Consider the following 17,598-nt stretch of genomic DNA (forward strand, 5'->3'; position numbering starts at 1 on the left):
CATTCCCAGAGGAACACCAGTTTTCCTCTGAAGCTGGTGTAGATCACCACCACTGGACCCTCAGAGGAAAACTCCGCCCTTCTACAGGATCCCTGCTCCACCAGAACCACAGTGGCACTGCAGGAGGACTGCAGCCACCATTTAATGGGACTGCTGCCACCACCCTGACCCACAAGGTGTCAGGTCCTATTCTGACTCTCTCAGTGGGGTTTTTTTTGTTGTTTTTTTGTACTATTGCATTTGTATTTTTATTTTCCTAGTAAAGAACTGTTATTCCTATTCCCGTATCTTTGCCTGAGAGCCTCTTAGTTTCAAAATCATAATAATTCGAAGGAAGGGGATTTACATTTTCCATTTCACAGAAGGCTCCTGCCTTCATTAGCAGACATCTGTCTTTTCAAACCAGGACAGGAAGTGCAACATCTTCACTTGGAAGACTTGCATCCACAGGTTCTCCTGTGTCTCTGATGCTTCACTTGCACAGCCTAAGTGAGAAAATGCTTCCTTTGGCTGCTGTCACTCATAAATCAGAGCAAACCCAAGGGGAGAGAGAGTTGGAATACTCATACACACACACAGCATAGTATCTCTGTGTTTGGTTTCAATGTTCAGACTAAGTAGGAAACCCAGCAGTGTGCTCTTCAGCAAGAGCGGGCAGCCCCAAAAAGAGCAACCACATTCCTTTACTTGTTCCGTCCCACTAACAAAATCAAACACAGAGCACTCCACGTGCTTGCTGACCCAGTGTGCTTATGGCTCAAGTGCAGGCATGGAGCTGGAGCTGCCCTGCTCTCCTGGCTCCTCAGTACGTGCTCCTCTCGGGAGCCGAGGGCAGCGTCTTGTAGGGGTTGAGGATCCCTTTGGGGTCCAGCATGGCTTTGAACTGCTGCATGAGCACCACTGCCTCGCGTGGTTTGCTGTACTGAATGAACTGCCTCTTCTTGAAGCCCAGCCCGTGCTCTGCACTGATGCTCCCACTGTATCTCGCAGTCCACTCGTACACAAAGGGCTCGATGGCATCCAGCAGGGAATGGCTGTAGGACTCCGCCGTGATGTTCAAGTGCAAGTTCCCATCTCCTGGAAGAAAACATTGCACAGGTGGGTCTGGGAGAAAAACCTGGTGGCCCTGCAATGGATACTCATTCCTGGCTCCTCTGCGTTCTCAAACAACAGGGTCTTTGTTAGACTGCAAACTGTGCAAAAAGGACAAGCACTGTCCTACAAACACCAGCCTCTCTGTGCACAAATAATTCAAATAGGATCTTTGCTTTTCCCTGTTCCGAGTGCAATATTTGAGGAAGTGTTCTGAGTTAAGCTACTTTCAAACTCTGACTTTTTTGATTTTAAAATTCGCACTGTGCTGCATTAATGCTTGTGCCACCACCGTGATGCAATGACAAAGACTTCCCCAATGGCATTTCATAATGATCATTAGGTTCTAACATGGTCCTTCATCACTTTTTCTCTCCCTATTATGTTTGTGCAATGCTCTAAATGCGCTTTGGCACTGTATCAATAGAAACAAAGAAAGCAGAACAATTTCTCTTTTTGCCACTGTGTGTGACAGTATTTGATTAGGCACAGAGTTGCTGGGTACACCAAAACACACAAAGATAAATACAACTTACTCATCCTCCTCCTGCATCCTAGCACAGAACCCTCACAGAACACAGCTTAGTCCTCAAAGAGCTACCAACAGGAAGCCTTTGTTATGCAACGTGTCTTTCAGATGATCCCTAATCAAGTGTGCCCAAGAGTGTTCCTGTAACAGAACAGCTCTGCTAAATGACCAGTTTACCTGCTTGTAAGATCAGGTTACTTTCCCGGCATGCTGACAAGTCTATCAGACTTTCTCTGCATTTATCATTATCACTCTCTGTTGGAGGGTTAATGGCTCACAAAAAACCGATTTCCAGTAGGATTAATCACTTTGGACAAGAAAGTGTTTATCTGCCAATTGTGTCTAAGTACATTAACCAAATTGATGGTCCAATTGAACAAATTACACATTTAAATAGAAAGTACACAACAAGAAGATACAGATGACCAGTTCCCTGGCTCATTGGCCAGAAACCTGCCATCAGTATATGGAAAACAGTCTGAAAGCAGTGAAATTCAAACACAAAGATCCTGACGTACCCTCCTCTTCCACAGCCCTCAATTTAAGCCTCCCACCCACAGCACAGAAGGGCTATCACCTCCTTTCCCAGCATCCCCACTTACCCAAGTGGCCATAGCCCACCACATTTTTGGCACTCTGGCCCAGCCGAGCCCTCATATCAGTCACGAGGTCATAGAGCTTTCCCACGGGCAGAGAGACGTCGTACTTGTACACATAACCGTCGTGAGTGAGGGCCTCGGTGATTCTCTCCCGCAGGCTCCACAGCACCTGAGGAATCAAGGACCACAGAAATCCACATAACCCAAGTAGCTCTTGGGTTCCATGCATACACCAAACCTGAGTCTGAACACTCCCCTTTACAAAACACAAATCCACGTCAAAGAGATTTGTGGGAGAGGAAACACTGACTTGCCTTTATTTTCTTATCGTCCGTTGCCACAGTTCCATCAGTGACCAAACCAGAAACCATGGCCCATTCTAGGAAGTTGTTCAATTTTTCTTCATCGTGAGTTGAGTTGGAGCCCGAAGTTTCAATTAAAACATAAAAAGGGCTGTCTGAGAATGAGGGCAAACAAAGTAAGTAAGTTTTGCCCTGGGGCAAAACAGGAATTCAGGGCAGGTTTTGGAGCTTTCCCCACATGTTATGTGCCCAGACTCTCTGGTGCCAGAGAGGACACTTCACTGACATGCTAGATCTTTTATCAAGCAACCACCTCCCAGAAAGTTAGCAGTTTTGTGAAGACAAATACAAGTAAAAAGTTTCATCTTTAAAGATAAAAGGTGTTTGGAATGGATATACTAGATACAAAAATTATGAGGGAGGCCCGCACAATCACCAACCTTTTAAAAATCAATGAGTCAACTTTTAAAAATGAGTCACTTTTTAGAAGTGTTTAAAAGTAGTCTAAAAATCCCCAAGCAGTACAGTGCCCCCTTCTACAGTGTGACTATCAGTGGTACCTGCCACTGGGCTGGACAGCTTGAGATGTCTCACAACCAATTCCATGCACTTCTCATCCATGAACTCGTAGGCAGACAGGATCTCGCCCAGCATGGCTCTGCAGGTTGTGAATGTTTCCAGAACCTTGGCAAAACTCTGACACCCTTCAGACAGAACAGAGAGGAATCAGGACCAAAAAACAGACACCACCCCAAACCCTCTAGAGGTCTCTGAGAAGTAAAAAAATCTCAGTGAAGGCTCCCACAAACAACGCTGGACCTGCTGAGGGACACTTAGAAGCAGCTTTTAAGCAGCCTGGCCACATGCCTGCTGATCCAGAGCCTGACCTGCAGACATGATTTCTCAGCCTTGCCTCATCACCCTGTCACTCACCTGACTCCTGGATGGTGGCTGCCTCTGCCTACTGTCACAGTCTTGCCCTGCTCATCTCTTGAGCCTGTCAGACCAGGCCCTCCCTCACCAGCTGAGGGGACTGTTCTGCCTGCCTCCGCACCCTGCTAAGCTCCTGGCTCCACTTTTCTTACAGAACAACCTGCCCTTGCAGATATTTCAACAGATATTAAATATCTGCACAGGTATTTTAGCACAGAGCTCCACACTATTTTCAAGAAACCTGTTGATGCTGGCAGTCCAGCTCAGCAGGCTGAACAGTGCTTTCTCCTCTCTATCCCTATTCCCAGCCTTTGAATTCAGGTGTGAAATCATTAATATCAGCTTCTACCTAGGAATGCCACATTCACAGCCTTAGGCTTCTGAGGACAGAGTATGGAGACAGCAGTGATAACTCCCAAGGTCCCCTCGGATCCGATGAAGAGCTGCTTCAGGTCATAGCCCGTGTTATCTTTGCGCAGAGAGGTCAGACAGTCCAGAGCTGAGCCATCAGCCAGCACCTGTGGGAACACAGGGACCCAGTCAGAGCACCTGGGTAGGAATCTGCGGGCATGAACTTGCCTACCACCAAGCTGATGGGAAGTGTCACTCCCCTTGAGCACGTGACAGAGCTGCAGCCCATTCCCACACTGCTCCTCCATCCCCAGCTCTTCCCCCGCTCCACATCCTACCTGAGTAGGACAGAGCAGGTCCTCCTTCCATCAGGACAAGTAATAACAGAAGATCCAGTTTGCTCTGCTTTTCTTACTAATGGTGGAGAATTCAGCCATTCTCTGCAGCCCTAGCTCCCACTATCCAGCAGAAACAAGGAAAGCTACTTGAAACAGTGAACAGTTAAGCAGAATGAAGTAAACCCTCTGACACTTGAGCCTTAAATTAAGGCTGAGTATCTCCAAGATAAGTTATTAAAGGCTATTTTGACATTAGAGCCAAACTGACCTCAGACAAATGCTCTCCTTTCTAAGCCTACACAGTAAAACCAAGCCATGCTTTTGTTCCCTGCCCAAATTTTGTCCCCAGCCATGAAAACTTTAGAACTCTTAATCCAGCCTTTACATCCCAAGGCCTTTAGGACAGGAGCAGCTGAGGAACAGCAGAGACTCTAGGACACAGCCAGTAGCCAAATGAACCTAAAGCAGACAGCTCTGTAATGGGGTGGGCTTTCAACCTTAAGATAATCTTCAAAGCCCCGTCCAACACAAACCAGTTTGTGATCCTATGATTCTATTAAAATTCAAGTGAGCAGCCACTAGAAGAGAGTGAGGCAGGATGGATTTAGCAGAGTGTTCCAGAGACCCACTGCTCAGAGGAACCAACTCCATACAACCTGGAATGCCCAACCTCTCCCTACCTTCTTTTCACTTGTCTGGATTAGAAAACCACCTAACACCACCTCTGTCAGCAAGCACTGGAAGTGAGGAAGCTGGAAACTGCAGCAGCAATAACATGCTACACACATGACAACATGTGCTGACCCTTCTCAAAAGAGCCCAACAAGGAACAGATAAGAGTGGAAGGCTGGAGAGAACCTGGCTGTGTGCTGGGCAGTAGAAGAGCAGGAAGCAGTAAGCAGCAGAGGAATAAAGAGAGAAGGGAACTGCCAGGTACTCGCCTTACCACTTCCAGGCCCAGCACGGTCCCTCGCAGAGAGCCGTATCTCAAGAGCCGCAGGCCTCCGGCATTGGTGGCCACGTTCCCCCCGATGTGACAGCTGCCTTTGGCTCCCAGGTCGAGTGGCATGATAAACCCCTGCTCGTCCAAGTACTCACTGAGCCTCTCCAACACACAGCCTGCTTGGCACACAAGGATTCCTGGAACACAAACGCCATGCTACAAGCTGATGGTGAGGAGAAGGCGCCTTCTCAAGAAGCAGGAGCAGTATGAGCAGATGCAACCACCACTTCCTTCAAAACTTCCTGGGATTCAACTTAAATGCACAAATCTGTGCATGCTCCAGGGAACTGCTCCCTCCTCAAGCCTCAGGGAGCTTTGCTATTACCTCAATATCTCGTAATCCACAACTCTGGACTGGTAAAACACAGCAACATTAAGTGTGTCTCTGCCTGTTGTTCTCCCTCTCTGAACAGAGATACTCACACCAGCCCCCTAACCCTCCCAAATCCAAACAAACCTCCTTATGATGCTGCTGGGCTGAACCCTGCTGATCCTGCTGCTATCTGTTCCCAGGAAAATGTCTGTTTTGCGGCCTGGGGCTCATTTCTGTGCTTCACATCCCTGGAATATTTACCGGACACCTTGTCAAAGCTGATGATCTGGTTCATGAGAGCAGTGGAGAGAATGATCTCATCAAAGACAGGAACGCTGCCACCAACGAGGCCTGTGTTCCCTCCCTGAGGGTTCACTGCCAGGTTCCTCTCATGGCAGTACCTGGAAGGAAAAAGGTTTCTGAATTTTTATGCATTTAAAAGCCATAATCAGTCTGTCAGAGAAGTTTCACCTCTACATGAATGTTGATTGCTGTGACAGTGCTCCTAAAAATTAAGCAGCATTTCATAGCAAGATTAAATTGACGGAAGGAGAGAGTTTCAATGACAAAGCGAGAAAGTGCAACTCCTGTTTGACCACAGCCCAGTGCTGAGCAAAGAACCAACACTTGAGGTTAGCCCCCTGTGTATCTACACATCTGGCACACAACAACTGCCTGGAAAGCTCTGCTTATGTTTCTACAGAAGCTGTTTCTGCAGCAGTCTGTTTTAACAGCTTGGGCTCCCCAGTGGGCTCTGACAGCCAGCCTCTGGCAGTGCTTTCAGACATGACTGCCCTCCTCCTCCCAAGAAATTAATGCCCTGTAGGCAACAAAATGTGCACCTGTGCCTCAGCTGCTCCACCTGCCACATCCCTGCCAAGCACCACCCACCACATCCCCTCTGAGCTCACAGCAGCTCCTGCACAAGGGATGGCACAGAGCCCCACAGCACCAGAGTATTGTAAACGTAGGTGAACCTGGTGGGAAGAAATGATGATGTCTAACTCTAGTTCAGAAGGTTGAATGATTTCTTTATTATAACTGTACTATAATACATTAATATACTATTTAAAGGAAGATACTAAAACTACAAACCTACTTGATCTAACTACCATATCTAACTCACTCACAACTCGTGACACTCTCTCAAGAGTCCAGACACAGGTGGATCTGACTGGCCATCAGGCTCAAACAATCCTCACCAGAATCAAATCAAGCAATCACCCCAGGTAAACAATTTTCCTAACACATTCCACACGAGACAAACAAGGAGCAGAAATAGAAATAGTTTTCTCTTTCTTTCCTCTGTGCTGCTCTATGAAAAATCCTGAAAGAAAGAAGAACGTCCCTGTGACACCAGAGCTCCTTCAGAAGCCTTGCCTGCCCTTCCTGTGCTCTGCATCCCTGCTTTAACAGAGCCAGGAGCACGTTCCTGCAGCTTTCAGCTCCTCAGCCAAACAGTGATCTGGCACAGCACTGCCCAACCAGAGCTGTGCTCACACCAGTGTGGATAAAACAGACCCTCAAACCACCCGGTTCTGCCCTAACCTTCTTTACCTTTTCAAACAGACCCTCCTGAATCTTTCACAAAACTTCTCTTTTCTGAGCATCTGTACAATACCTAATTTTAGCCATTTATCAGAACACAAAAATCATGAAGAAAACTGCCTCAGCAACTCCAGTGCTTAAGCAATGGGTGTCTGAACACCTACAAGCTCTCTTCATGCACCAGATAATCCTTGACTCAACCCAAGTCTCCTCAGCACCAAGCCCAGCAGAAAAGGTGTGTGTTACCTGAGAATCTGAGACACCTCTGCCGTTGTCTGGGGCTTCAACACCAGCTGGCTGCAGCCTGCAATGAAAGCAAGGGACTCTCAAGGCAAGCTGTGGCTCTGCAGAGGTCAGAAAGAAACAGGTGGGAAAACATGAGGTGGGAAACAACAATGCTTCCTCCACCGTTAGGCATTTCAACCACTTGGACAACAAACATTTCAGCAGCAGCCTTTCCCTCTGAGCCCTGCAAAAAACTTTGCATGTACAGGTAGACTTGGCTGCCACTGGGGGTAATGGGACACAGTTTAAATTGTCATGAAATCTTTGACAGAAGCAACAGAGAATTCACAAAGCTTGATTTAGAATCACAGGATGATTTGGGTTGGGAAGGACCTAAAAGTTCATCTCCCTTCTACTAGCCCAGGTTGCTCCAAGCCCTGTCCAACCTGGCCTTGGACACTTCCAGGGATGGGGCAGGCACAGCTTCTGTGGGCAACCTGTGCCAGGGCCTCACCACCCCCACAGGGTAGAATTTCTTCTCAATATCCCATCTAACCCTGCCCTCTGGCAGTGGGAAGCCATTCCCCCCTGTCCTGACACTCTAGGCCCATATAAAAAGTCTCTCTCCCCCTTTTTATAAGCCCTCTTAAGGTACTGGAAGGCTGCAATCAAGTCTCCTAAAAGCTTTCAAATTCTTTTCTGAGGTTCAATCAAAACTGTTAGCTGAATCAACTCATCTCAGGAAAAAAATATTATTAAGTTAGAGGGTTTAGATTTTTTTTAAATGAAAGTATTTAAGTTTACAAGGTATCAAGTATTTTTAAAGTAATAATTTGATGAGAAAAACTCATTTTGGAAGGGCAGGCACTCATCTGGTCTCTGGTGACCAGTGACAGGAGCGGAGGGCACAGCTGGAGCTGTGTCAGGAAAGGGTTAGGGTGGCTATCACGAAACGATTCTTCCTCCAGAGGGCGGTGGGGCACTGCCCAGGCTCCCCAGGGAATGGCACGGCCCCGAGGCTGCCCAAGCTCCAGGAGCATTTGGATGACGCTCTCAGGCCCAGGGGGGGCTGTCGGGGTGTCTGTGCAGGGTCAGGAGTTGGACTCGATAACCCTCAGGGGTCCCTTCCAACTCTGCGGTCTGTACAGCTGTGATCCGCCATAAAGAAAGCCAAGACTTCCTTTGGCGAACTCGTTCCGGTAAGGGTCAGAGACACGAGGGAGGTTTCACCACGCAGCTCGCTTACCTCGCAGCGACTTCAGCCAGTCCACGTTAAACGGCTTCACCTCCTCCTCGCCGCTGAGCGCCCTGCCGGGCACCAGGCGCTCGAAGAAGGCCACATCGCGCTCCGCCAGCCGGGCGAAGGGCAGCCGCCGCACGCCGTAGCGCTCGCGGGTCGGCACCGCCTCCCGCGAGCCGCCGCAGCCCCGGGCCCGGGGCACGCCCGGGGGCTCCCGGCTGCCGCCGCGCCGCAGGACCTTCCCCCGGCAGCTCCTCAGCCAGGCGGCCCCGCGGCGCCACACCACTGGAGAAAGCATTGGAAAAAGCCGCGGCCTTGTCCGCTGCCCCCTTCCCACGGCCGTGAGGGGAAGCGCGCCGCCTCGGGGAGTCTCCCACCGCAGCGCCACGCAGCCTCCGCAGTGTGGGTTAGCGCGGAGCGGGCGGGGGAACTCGGGATTATCCCGGTAACACCGGAGATTCCGAGGACGCTCCGTGCCCTGGAAGCGCCGGGGACGCGCCGCGCGCCTCACTCCAAGCCGCCAGGGGGCGCTGCCGCCCGCCCGCGCTCAGCGCGAACGCGCTCGGGCAGCATCGCCCCCTGGCGGCCGGCGGTTGCAACAGCACCCCCCTCACACATTTATTCCCAAAAATATTTTATTTATAATATAATCCAACATCTCCAAGATCCAAAAATACAGATATACATTTCTTTTTTAAACATTACATTCCTTACTTTTTTTTTTTCCCTGTTGCTTCGGTAATTGGGTGAAAGTCGGTTCGGACCTCCGGTTTGGAGAGCTGCAGTAAAGCTGGGCCCCTGGCGGGGGCTTTTGGGCAATGTTTAGTGGGGCATTCCTTTAGGGATCACCCTTCTCCAGGAAATATTTAACACTGTACATTCAAAAGTCAGAAGATTTAAATCCTTTAGTAAGCAAAAATGAAGGCTGCTGGTATTTCTGTTTACAAGGAGTCGTAAAAATTCTCTACGACCAGGTGTAAGAGGGCAGGAGACGCTCCTGAGCCCATCCAAGCCCTGAACTGGCAGGTTCCCAGTGGGAGAGTTTATTGCTGGTATCAGATCTCAGATGCTTTACACATCACAGGCGTTGTAAAGAACGGGAGAATGTTGTACCTCACACTATTCATCATTCCTAGCAAATTATCCTTCCCTTTGAGGGCTCTACCTTCCAGAGCTTGTTTTCCTTTTTGCTTTGCTGGTTTCAAGTGGAAAATGCTCTTTGAAGCCCCAAAAGTACTTCTAAAAATGTGTTTTGTTATGCTACCTGACCAGAATTTTAGAGCTGAGGGAAGTCAGCTCCACACTGGCTCACCCAGAGCAGCTCTCTTCCCTCATGGCATGTTTCCAGCAAGACCTCCAGAGTGGAATTTTGAGATTGTTTCAAATCAGATGCTTAATCCACAGCAATACCAGTACTAACAAAGCTTAGGAAAAACAGGAAAAGAAGTTGCCTACAATACCATTGGGTGGAAGGGGAAAACAAAACCTGGGACAGCATCAGCACGGGTTCTCAGGATACAGCAGTGCTCCAACTCAGTCCAGTGCAGGGGGTGAAGCAGCAGCAGCAGCTCTCACCCTCTGGGGACTGGACTGCAGGCTGGCTCATGAGCCATCACATTTGCTCTCATGAAGAGGCAGGAAGAAGAAGAGGGCTTGCTGAACTCCAGGTTCGGGTGACTGTGCTGTTCCTCCTCCTTCCGTCCAGCACTCCAGCTTTGATTTCCCTGCCTGCTTTCCATGTGCTACTCTGAGGCAGCAATGACAACTGTGCATCACAAATGTGCATCTTCATGCACAGAACTGTGGGAACTTCACCTCTCTGTGATGCCATGTAGTAAAGACACCTGCAGCATCACACTGGAAATGACAGGACCCTGGACACAGGGATTTTTTCCTAAAATTCATCCTTTTTTCCTGCATAAATCAATGTTCACGGAAAAGCTGCCTCGCAATTGAGAGGTTTCTTTTACATCAGCAGCAGGCACAAAGCCTGACAGAGGGAAGGAGAGGTGGCAGGAGCTGTGTTCTACTTTCCTTCATTGCAAAACATGAGGAAGAGGCTCAGTGTAACAGGAAAAGCCTTCTTTCCTTTGAAAACGTGTGCCAGAATCTGAGTAGAAGTGTTTTTAATCTTCTGTGCTGTTTTTTCAGCAGAAGAAAAGCTTATCTGGGAGTTTCTTCATGCCTTTCCAACAGTCTGTACCAAGAGCTCCTGCACACTGGTATGGAAAGCAGCACACAGCCCTGCACAGAGCTGCCATTAACACCCACTAGGGACCAGAGCCAGCAAAGTTCATGAGTTTGGGGCTTTCTTTTCTTCCTTCCACCAGCAGGAAGGAAACCTGGAACACCTTTCCCCACTGAAGGCAGGTAAGCCTCATGATACAGGAGACATATGAAGGCAAGAGTTATCTCTGCTCTTCCCTCAACTTCTGTATCTCAGAGGAAGGAAAAAACCAGAGACTTTTGCTTTCCAGCTCCCGATTTCCTCTCTCTCTTCTCCTGCAGCCACTGACCCTGTGCTAATGCAAGGATTCCCATTCATCATCTGAAAGGCAGCTAGAGAAGTCAAGAACATGCAAATGTGGCCCATTAAAAAAAGACAAGAAGTTCTGTTACAACATTCCTGATGGCCTTCTTCAACAGCAGAGCCACACCATCATGGGAACAAACAATATCCTCATGGAGCCTTTCCCTAAAACCTGATTTACCCATGTGCCACACAGGCAATCACAGCTAACAATTCAGGCCTTCATCTTATTTGGTGAATAAATCTGACCTTCTCTTTCTCCAAGAATACTGTAGGTTTCATCTTCACAGTGATGTCCTTAGAGAATCTTCAGGGAAATGGCAACACCCTCCCTCAGTACTATTGTGCAAGACTAACATAAATAAAATCTCCGTGGCAAAGGGATTTGGGACTCCCTCCCAAAGTCATTGTCTTAGGAAAGAACAGGAATTTCAACTGGCCACTGGATAATTAAATATCATACCAGAAAAAGATGGAGGAGAGATTAACAAAAATAATCAAAGGTAATATTGCAACATGAATGAAGGAATATATTAAATTCTTCTTGCCTCGATGGTGTATCCCCCTCTAGTCCTTACTTCTTTTTCTTTCTTTCCTGAACACAACGAGGACAAAACCTGTAGGAAAAAGAGGCAGTAATTAGCTCCTGAAATTAATAGCACAGAGCCCAAGAGCTGCTTTTAACATTTGTGCACAATTAAGCCTGTTTCTGGCAGGCAATTTGTTAACTTGATTAAAACAGTGAATTAGATAAAAATAACAAGTCCATGATCCTTTCTAAGATAAACACATAGTAAAATCCTGAGAAGTCTTCAAAATTTGCCTCCAGAAGTGAAAGGAAGAGGTACCTGTGTCTGTTTTAGGCACATCTACAATTAGTGACAATAAAGCAAACCTCAGATGTAGAATGTCCATGTTTACACAAGCCTCAGGTCAAAACCTGCTCTGTTTATCAGGCAGTTTTGCTCCCACCAGTACCTAAGACTTCTGTGGAAATGGACTTTAACAAGAAGGTTTGTTTTCTCTCTTCTACCCTCAAAACAATCCCCAGTCACAGAGGATGCAAACCCTCAGATGAGAAGAGCAAAGCTCCTCTGTCAGGGTCACAACAGGGTTTTAATTCTTGTTGAGGCCTGATAAAAATCCCAAAGCGGAATGCTGTCACACTCACCATTTCCCTTTTGGTTTGGTGGTCAGGTCCACACATGCGAAGTGGAACCACTCGATTGGGCACTGCAAAAGAGAAAGGGAAAACCCACAGAGGAGATTCTTAGCGGCTCACAAATATTCCCATCATTTGGAATGAACTAACTGAGCAAGGACCCCCTCCTTGGACTGTACAGGGTTGGGAGGCAACAAACACCTGAAAATCAATCATCTCTCAAGTGCTTACATCTGGGTTGTCACAGCCAATCATCTCTCCATAGGACACCTGGTGACACAGGCAGTAGGTGGGCTCGTTGGGATCCACTGGCATGTCCAGGACATCTGAGGGATGCACTGACAGGATGGTATCAGCAAACTCAGACCTGTGGGCAAGGACAGAGTCAGGACAAAACACTTCTTAACTGCAGACAGCACTGTGTTGCAAGGGAATGGCTTCCCACTGCCAGAGGGCAGGGTTAGATGGGATACTGGGAAGAAATTCTTCCCTGTGAGGGTAGGGAAGCCCTGGAACAGCTGTGCCTCTCCCATTCCTGAAGTGTTCATGGCCAGACATGGAACAACCCATGCTAGTGGAAAAGTGTCTCTGCCCACTGCAGGGAGCTGGAATGGGGTCTTTAAGGCCCCTCCAAACTCAAAACATTCTGGGATTTGGTGTTTCCAAGATCCAAATCCTACTTGGGAAAATTAGTGTTGTACATTATCTTCCCTAAACCACACTGAGCCTGTTTTAGAGCCTGTATTACATTACCACAATCCAGTAATTAAAATCATAAGGTAGGCTGGATCAAACACAATATGACTAGAAAGAATTAAGAGATGGATTTGTAGCTGTCATGAGTAAAGAAACAAAATTATCAGAGAGATCACGCCTGGTTGTGGGTAGAATAACCTGCTTGGGGTTTCTCCCCATTCTGTTTCAATATAGATTTTTTTCTCCTTGTCAGGCATGAGTGAACCCTTTTACCCTGACAGGGATGTGCTGACATGCCAGTAGCAGTCCACAAAAACTATTTTTAGTTTCCTGCCCTCCATTTAGCCACCTGAAAATATCAGAATAAACCAAGCCCCTTTAATATAAATCCCATCTCAGAGAGGGGACATGCTTTCCTCCTTGTCTCTCAAAACCAAATTATTCAAGGCTACCTAGGACACAGTTCTTCAAAAACAACTCCCCAAAATTCTCCAACATTTCTAGAACAGAAGCACAACATCAGGTTCTGTCCTGACGGCCAAGTGAATTTCTTTTACCATCAAGACCACAAGCAACTGTTAAAAATAGCCCTGTGACAAAAATCAAAGCTATCTTCTCCCAGCTTGCCAACAGCAACAGGGAGGCTGATCTTGTCCTTCCAGTCAGAGTGTTCCAAGCATGCTGAGCTTCCACATGCCAACCAAGGAGTTAATTAACAATGCTGGCCTGTCCTAAGCAGGACATTAATGAAATGGAGTAAGACCAGAACACTCTTAACACTGCTCACCATCTGGACATGAGTCATAAACAGGGTAATATGAGCCTGTGGAAAATTCATGAAGTGGCAAGCCCAAGGCCCTGGAGTTGTGCCTGGCTCTGCCTTACCCTCCTTTGAGCTTCTTTTTCTTTGGTGTGTCTTCTTCAGATGTTCTCCTGCCTCGACCACGAGAGCTTCTTTTGTCTTTCTGACTTCGTCCCTCTAGAAAGGAAAAACAACCCCATCATTTCAGCCTGAGTGGCAGAAACATCCCCAGCTCTTGTTCTTTTGATGCAGTTACCGTCTTGAAATCCCTATTTCATATGTAATTGAGTAATCCTTATTATATTTGTAATTGAATATCCTGACTGAAAGGCATTTTTAAGCCACAAATACACCAAATTTAATAACAACTGAGCACCAAACTCTTGTGCTTGTAATTTTGACAATAAGGCACTGCAGTATGTCAGCACAGTTCATAAACAGCACCACGCTTGATTAGACATGCAGTATTTTTTTTTCATCTCAGTGTATTTTTAAACACAGTTAACAGATTACTCAATAACCAACATAACTTTTTTCTCCACCTCCTTGCTCCTACCCCTTATTTCATTGTTCAAAGGCACAAAGCTGTGCTGTGCTGCTGTATCCACATTCAAATGCCACTGTGATCACACAATATTTCAGTACACACGACAGAAAACGGCATCTTCTTTAATTCCTAATTTCTCCCGAAACTAAGACTGTTACACCGGCACAGTTTTGGCACAGCACCCTCCTTAAAACCAGTAACAACCTCAGGACGAAACGGGGACAGTAAGTTTGATCCCAGCACCACATTTCTCTTCATCTCTTGCCCAGTGTAAGCATTTTGAAGAGCATTAAAAACAAGCAGAGAACAACACACGTCTTTCCTTCCTCCAGAAATAACAGCCTATTTTATATCTCAGCCCTCCTGCTTTGATACTCTAAGTGCTGGAAAAGGCTCCCAATTGTATAAAATTCACCCACTTTTCAGGCTTCGGGGTGCAGGGGTTTCAAAGTCGCTGCCTTCCAGTTTATCTTTGAGATCAGCTTCAAACCGCGCCAAGTCCGCATCCAGCCGGCGGATGTGCTTATCCACCTGCACCAGGAGGAAACCACAAACTGAACTACAAAGAAACACCCAAAAAACCAGCCCCAGACGAGAACAGGAAGGGCTAAAACTTGGCTGTTATCAGCAGGAACAGAGCGTGGTGGTGCAGAGCGAGGCACGGAAAGGGTACGGGCTGGGAAAAGGGAAATTGGCACAGGGAGAGGGAATGAGGGAGGCAGAGCCACAAGGACCCTCCACAAGCAAGCAGAAAGGAAGGAAAAGAGAGGCAACAGAAAGGCCAAGCAACTCAGAGTAATGATTTTCAGAACAAAACAAGATGAGAGGTACTAAAAATAAGGGGTTTGTCCATGCAGTTTTCAGAATTCAGAGACAGTCCTTGAAATGTGTCGAGCAGAGAAGTTAGGGGTTTCCCCAGGTACTCCACTGTCATGTGGATCCAAGAAGTTTAACAATAAATACAGCCAGAGGCTGACTAGCCTCAATATTAGTATTAATTAAGTACCTTGTACTACCCTGGCCGCAATAAAGTGACTTTCAGAACAAGGATTTCAAGCCACCACCCCCAAACTGTGCTGCTGCAATAGTTTGTCATTAAATGAGTTCACTAGTTATCCAGGGCATTGATATTCCTGGGAAATAACTTCCTTTTTTTGCAGTATTTGATGGCAACCAAACACCTACTGCAGCTGTAGCAAAACCCCAAGCATCTCTGCAAGCTGGACAACAAACACTTAGTACAGTCAAAAGAATTCCCCTCACTCAACTTTCATCCAGGGGGTAAAACACATGGAGATAAGAATTATTCAAGGGACAGAAGGAAAAAAAAAAAAAAAGTGGAAAGCTGCATCTTAAGAAATGGGGTTTTCTCTAAAGATCCATCAAGGAAATTTTGATGTCCAATAAACCAAGGCAACTGAGCAGAATTCCTGCTGTTCCTCCACAACTCAGTACAGCAGCTGGCTTAGAAAAAAACATTTTGCTTTCAACTAAGTGTGCCCCAAATAAATTATCAGTGCCAGAGAGCTGCTGGGGAGGAGGGAGCAGGGTAAATTTGCTGGCATTATCACACAGCAGACAAGTACTGCTGATAAAGCCACCTCCAAGGGGGGCAAACTCACTAATTCTTCAGCAAAAGAGAAACCTGGTGCCAAAGGAGAAAGCTTTTTGGGGATGGCAACAGAGAGAAACGTAAGATTGAGGACTAATAATGTGTTCTGGTGAGGAATTTAAGTCAAAAAGAAAAAGTGAGGGAAAGCTGACACTGTGAAGCATCTCCACATGCACCACTGCAGAGGATGCCCTTTTTTCCACGGCTCACCATCTCATAGGTCTGCATGGCCAGCTGCACTTTGTCATCACTGTACTCCTTACACTTGCTGTAGGCACTCTGGATCTTCCTCAGGTGCTCCACTCTCTCCTCAGGTAACATGTTCTTCACAGACTCGATGTAGGCTGCTGCCAGGCTGTCAATCTCTGCTTTCTTGTCTGGAAAAAAGGAAAAAAAAAAAAGCAGGAATTTTTAATTTTCTGTTTCCACTTAGGACACCCTTCCTGAGAGCTGTTATGCTGCCCTCAATTCCTTAATGCATTTTCCTTTTTAAAAACAAAAGCAGTTAAGTTAAAGGTGTTCATTTTTTGACACTTGTGGTGTGAGTCTGCTTTCTTGCATGCTCTACAGCTAATTCAGAAGTTAATTTATGGCTAATTCACAGTTAAGATCAGACACTGAACCCATGGGTTCACAAGTTTCTGTCTCTCTTCCCACATACAGAACATTTTACTTGTTGGGCCATCACTCACTGCTCTGATGGTTCAAAATTAAAGTAATTAATGTGCAGCCAGATACCAACAAAAACTTCAAAAAGGAAGAAAAAATCGTCCTGCAAGGCACCCAGGAATTTAGAATAAGTTAGATATGGAAACACGTGCAAGGAAGGCCATCCAAATGGAGTAAAGTGATCACAGAGCTGTGAATTCAAATGGGAAACAAAACCAAGCCCTGCCATGCGAGCTGTGTCCTCCCAGGAAAGAAACAAACGCTGCAGAGCACGCAGCCGGAGAGCAGGAGCAGGCACGTCCTCTAAAGCGCAGCCTCCCCGGGGCTCTCCCCGTCCTTCAGGCCGGGCTCTCCCGCTCTCCGCTTGCCGAAATAGCTGCACGCACCTTCTGTTCTCTGGTCCAGCTCCCGCATCAGCTGGAAGTTCCTCTGCAGCTCGCACGGCAGATTCTCGATACCTGCAACGAAAGCGTCCCTAAATTCTCTGAGCAACCTGGTCAATGGAAGGCGTCCCTGCGCATGGCAGGGGCCGGAACGAGGGCGGTTCTAAGGTCCTTCCCAACCAAAGCCAGCCCGCGAGTCACGTACCGCCCGTTCGCCTCAGCAGGCCCTGAGCAGCCGCCTGGGTGCGGGGCACCGGGCCGGCACCAGCGGCCCCGCCGAGGGGGCAGCGGCCTCCCCGCGCCGCCGGCCCCCACAGCCGCCATGGCCGCTCGCTCCACTGCCCAGCGCGCACCGCTGACGTAGCCCGGCGCCGGCTGATGACGCAAGCACTGTGCCGCCCCCCCCTCCACCCCCCCGCGCTGCCCGTGGCGCAGTTTTAATTCCCGCGCCGCCGTCGCCGCCGCCGCCGCCCCCATCCCATCCCGCCGCCCCGGCCCCGGCCCCGGCCCCGGCCCCCGTCCCAGCCCCTCCGCCGCCCCCGCCCCGCGCTCACTGTCCAGGTAGTGCTCCAGGTACATGGCGGTCGCCATCTTGCGGCCCGCGCGCCGCCGCCCGCCGCCCGCCGGGCCCGCATGACAAGGCCCGCGGCCTCATCCCGTATGCACGGCCCGCGCGCCGCCCATTGGCCGCCGCCGCCGCCGCTCGCGCTGCATATTCATGAGG

The 17,598-nt window shown here is 48.2% G+C and overlaps 2 protein-coding genes across 5 annotated transcripts; both read right to left on the reverse strand.

The window, feature by feature from the left end:
- Positions 1-579: 579 nt before the first annotated feature.
- On the reverse strand, positions 580-8,958 carry D2HGDH (D-2-hydroxyglutarate dehydrogenase). 4 transcript variants are annotated; one of them, XM_068201186.1, is made up of 9 exons: positions 8,480-8,958; positions 7,255-7,312; positions 5,722-5,861; positions 5,091-5,284; positions 3,805-3,973; positions 3,083-3,226; positions 2,535-2,677; positions 2,224-2,389; positions 580-1,077 (listed from the first exon to the last, which is right to left on the reverse strand). In XM_068201186.1, exons 1-9 carry the CDS (start codon positions 8,769-8,771, stop codon positions 803-805), a joined length of 1,581 nt encoding a protein of 526 aa, XP_068057287.1. In that variant the 5' UTR covers positions 8,772-8,958; the 3' UTR covers positions 580-802. The 4 variants fall into 4 exon arrangements, with proteins under 4 accessions (XP_068057287.1, XP_068057289.1, XP_068057288.1 ...); XM_068201188.1 differs by having other exon boundaries at positions 5,729-5,861; positions 7,255-7,352; positions 8,480-8,621; XM_068201187.1 differs by having other exon boundaries at positions 7,255-7,352; positions 8,480-8,621.
- Positions 8,959-11,507: 2,549 nt separating this feature from the next.
- On the reverse strand, positions 11,508-17,574 carry ING5 (inhibitor of growth family member 5). The gene is made up of 8 exons (XM_068201195.1): positions 17,429-17,574; positions 16,878-16,949; positions 16,033-16,199; positions 14,630-14,741; positions 13,747-13,840; positions 12,397-12,532; positions 12,175-12,236; positions 11,508-11,620 (listed from the first exon to the last, which is right to left on the reverse strand). Exons 1-8 carry the CDS (start codon positions 17,463-17,465, stop codon positions 11,578-11,580), a joined length of 723 nt encoding a protein of 240 aa, XP_068057296.1. The 5' UTR covers positions 17,466-17,574; the 3' UTR covers positions 11,508-11,577.
- Positions 17,575-17,598: the final 24 nt, after the last annotated feature.

Source organism: Anomalospiza imberbis, chromosome 10 (genome assembly GCF_031753505.1).
Source record: "Anomalospiza imberbis isolate Cuckoo-Finch-1a 21T00152 chromosome 10, ASM3175350v1, whole genome shotgun sequence".
NCBI classification, from domain to species: domain Eukaryota; kingdom Metazoa; phylum Chordata; class Aves; order Passeriformes; family Viduidae; genus Anomalospiza; species Anomalospiza imberbis.